This window comes from Drosophila innubila (genome assembly GCF_004354385.1).
Source record: "Drosophila innubila isolate TH190305 chromosome 3L unlocalized genomic scaffold, UK_Dinn_1.0 0_D_3L, whole genome shotgun sequence".
Taxonomy (NCBI): domain Eukaryota; kingdom Metazoa; phylum Arthropoda; class Insecta; order Diptera; family Drosophilidae; genus Drosophila; species Drosophila innubila.
This window is the reverse complement of record NW_022995376.1, coordinates 5,288,438-5,290,757: the sequence shown is the minus strand read 5'-3', so window position 1 is coordinate 5,290,757 and position 2,320 is coordinate 5,288,438. Positions and strand designations below refer to the sequence as shown.

Below are 2,320 nucleotides of genomic sequence, written 5' to 3'. Positions count from 1 at the left end.
TATTTTTCCATACCTACCCCTTGACATTTTATCAATAACTTCAAAGTCTCATAACTTTGCCAAAACTTAACCGATTTTCATGCGAAATGTCATTTTGATCATTATTTGGCGTCTTTTTTGATTCTGCATCAAAATCTTAATTACTTAGAAAATTAAATTTTTTGGTCATCACTGTCATATTTTTCCATAAATACCCCTTAACATTTTATTAGAAACTTTGAACTCTCATAACTTTGCCAAAACTGAACCGATTTTCATGCGGAATATCCCTTTGATCATTATTTGGCCTCTAAATGGATTCTGCATCAAAATATTATTCATTTAAAAAATTAAATTTTTTCTTCATCACTGTCATATTTTTCGTAAATTTCCATACATACCCCTTGACACTTTTTCAAATATTTCAAACTTTCATAACTCAGTCAAAACTTAACCGATTTTCTTGCGGAATATCATTTTGATCATTATTTGGCCCCTACATTATTTCTGTATCGAAATTTTGAAAGAAACTATAATTTTTTATTAGTGTATGTTTAGGAATTTTCTTTATTGCAAGCCTTCAGCTGAGTAAGAATATGTTATGTGTGGTGCGGTTTGTGGTGCGTTATTTTGGTGTGTGTGTAAAAATAAACAACAAAAGTTGGTTAACAAAATTCGTGAGTTTTGGCTTGCTTAGAGGCGCAGTCGGCGAATGGCGCGATAATGATAACCATCATCCAACAAGGCAGCGGACTCCTCGCTATGTGGCAACGCCTCGGCAACCACCGCATTGTCATCGAGTGGTGGCAAGTAGGCTTCAACGGGTGCAACATTGAGAGTCAGATCTGGCACGGTCTCTGGCGTTTGATAGTGATAACCATCATCAAGTAAATCGCCAGCTCCTTGAACAATATCCTCATGTGTCTTCAAATCAAGAGGCGCCTCTGTTTCCGGCTCCGTTTGCTCTTGTTGCTGTGGCGCCTCCGTAGGAAGCTCTGTGGTGGTTGCTGCCTCATCTGTGGTGACCTGCTCTGTGGTTGCCTCTGTTGTTGTTGTTGCTGCTGTTGTTGTTGTTGTTGCCGGAGGCAGATACTCGTTGCTCAGTTTTGGCTGCTCCACAGGTGGCAAGTAATCGCGTGGCGGCTGCAACACATGCGACAAGCTGGCCGCATGCTGCTCCACTGGCGGCAAGTACTCGTGACTCGGCAGAGGTGGCAACACCACAGGCGGCAAATACTCTAACGGCAAGTGTGAAACATCTCGTTGCTGTCGCAGTGTTGCAGCATTGACGCCAACAACTGTTGCCAGCAGCAGCAACAAGCCAACGGGTTTCATATTCAAATGCTAGGCAGTCAAAGTCAAGTTAAAGATACAGCTACACAATTGAAGATACAGATACTTACCATCTTTGAAAGCTCTTAAAATTGGAGTTGTTGCTACGTTTGTGGGGCGTTGCGTTATGATGTTGCTGTTGAAATATCGTAAACTATTTATATGAAAAATTAGCAAGCGATTGCCAGCAAAAGTTCGAAGCCAAAACGAACGCGAACATTGCAATCGAACCGGAATCTTAATTTTCGGTTTCAGTTTCAAATTCAGTAACAATTGTTATTGGAATTGTTGTTTATCTTTCATTAAACACACTTAGCGACACCTTCCGCAATGTTGAAGCGGCATCTTCAAACCTGTTGCAAGTTTTTAAAGCGATCGTCGTGTTGTGTTCGATGTTCGATTGCTCGATTGCTCGATTGTCCGACTGCTCGACCTCTAATCGCATTTTGGCCACTTCAATGCCATGGTCATTGGCATTTGAGTGAAGACAGTGACTAGAGATGGGTATTATTATGATAATATGAGATATTTTATGTGGGAAACGATATTTAAGTAAAAATTATGACTGTTTTAATAATTTTTAGATATGTTTTGACGAAATATTGATTTAATATTTATGTAAATGATGTAAAAAGTAAAGAAGGAAAATTAGACCAATCAAAAAAAGTTATTTTATTTTGGAAAATAAGTTTTGTTTTTAATTAAAAATATATCTGCTTGGATTTTATTGTCTTATTTTATTTTTAATTTATTACAGTATTTTTACTATATTTTGTATTTATAAGAAATTTGTCAATTAAATTATTTAAGTTGTATATTTTATGTGCTTTTTAATTTTATAAAATGTTTTCTTTATTTCGATTATTTAGAGTACATTAATTCTAATATTTATTTTATATTATTTCATTTACCTGATTGATTTATAACGATCCAATCAATGGGACATGGAAAATATATGTTCCAATATGATATTCAATGCGATATTTTTCCTACATTAATATCGATACTT

At 36.2% G+C, this 2,320-nt stretch overlaps 1 protein-coding gene across 1 annotated transcript; it reads right to left on the bottom strand.

Moving 5' to 3' along the window:
• Positions 1-524: 524 nt before the first annotated feature.
• On the bottom strand, positions 525-1,768 carry LOC117787969 (leucine-rich repeat extensin-like protein 2). Its single transcript, XM_034626613.1, has 2 exons — positions 1,383-1,768; positions 525-1,323 (listed from the first exon to the last, which is right to left on the bottom strand). Exons 1-2 carry the CDS (start codon positions 1,383-1,385, stop codon positions 673-675), a joined length of 654 nt encoding a protein of 217 aa, XP_034482504.1. The 5' UTR covers positions 1,386-1,768; the 3' UTR covers positions 525-672.
• Positions 1,769-2,320: the final 552 nt, after the last annotated feature.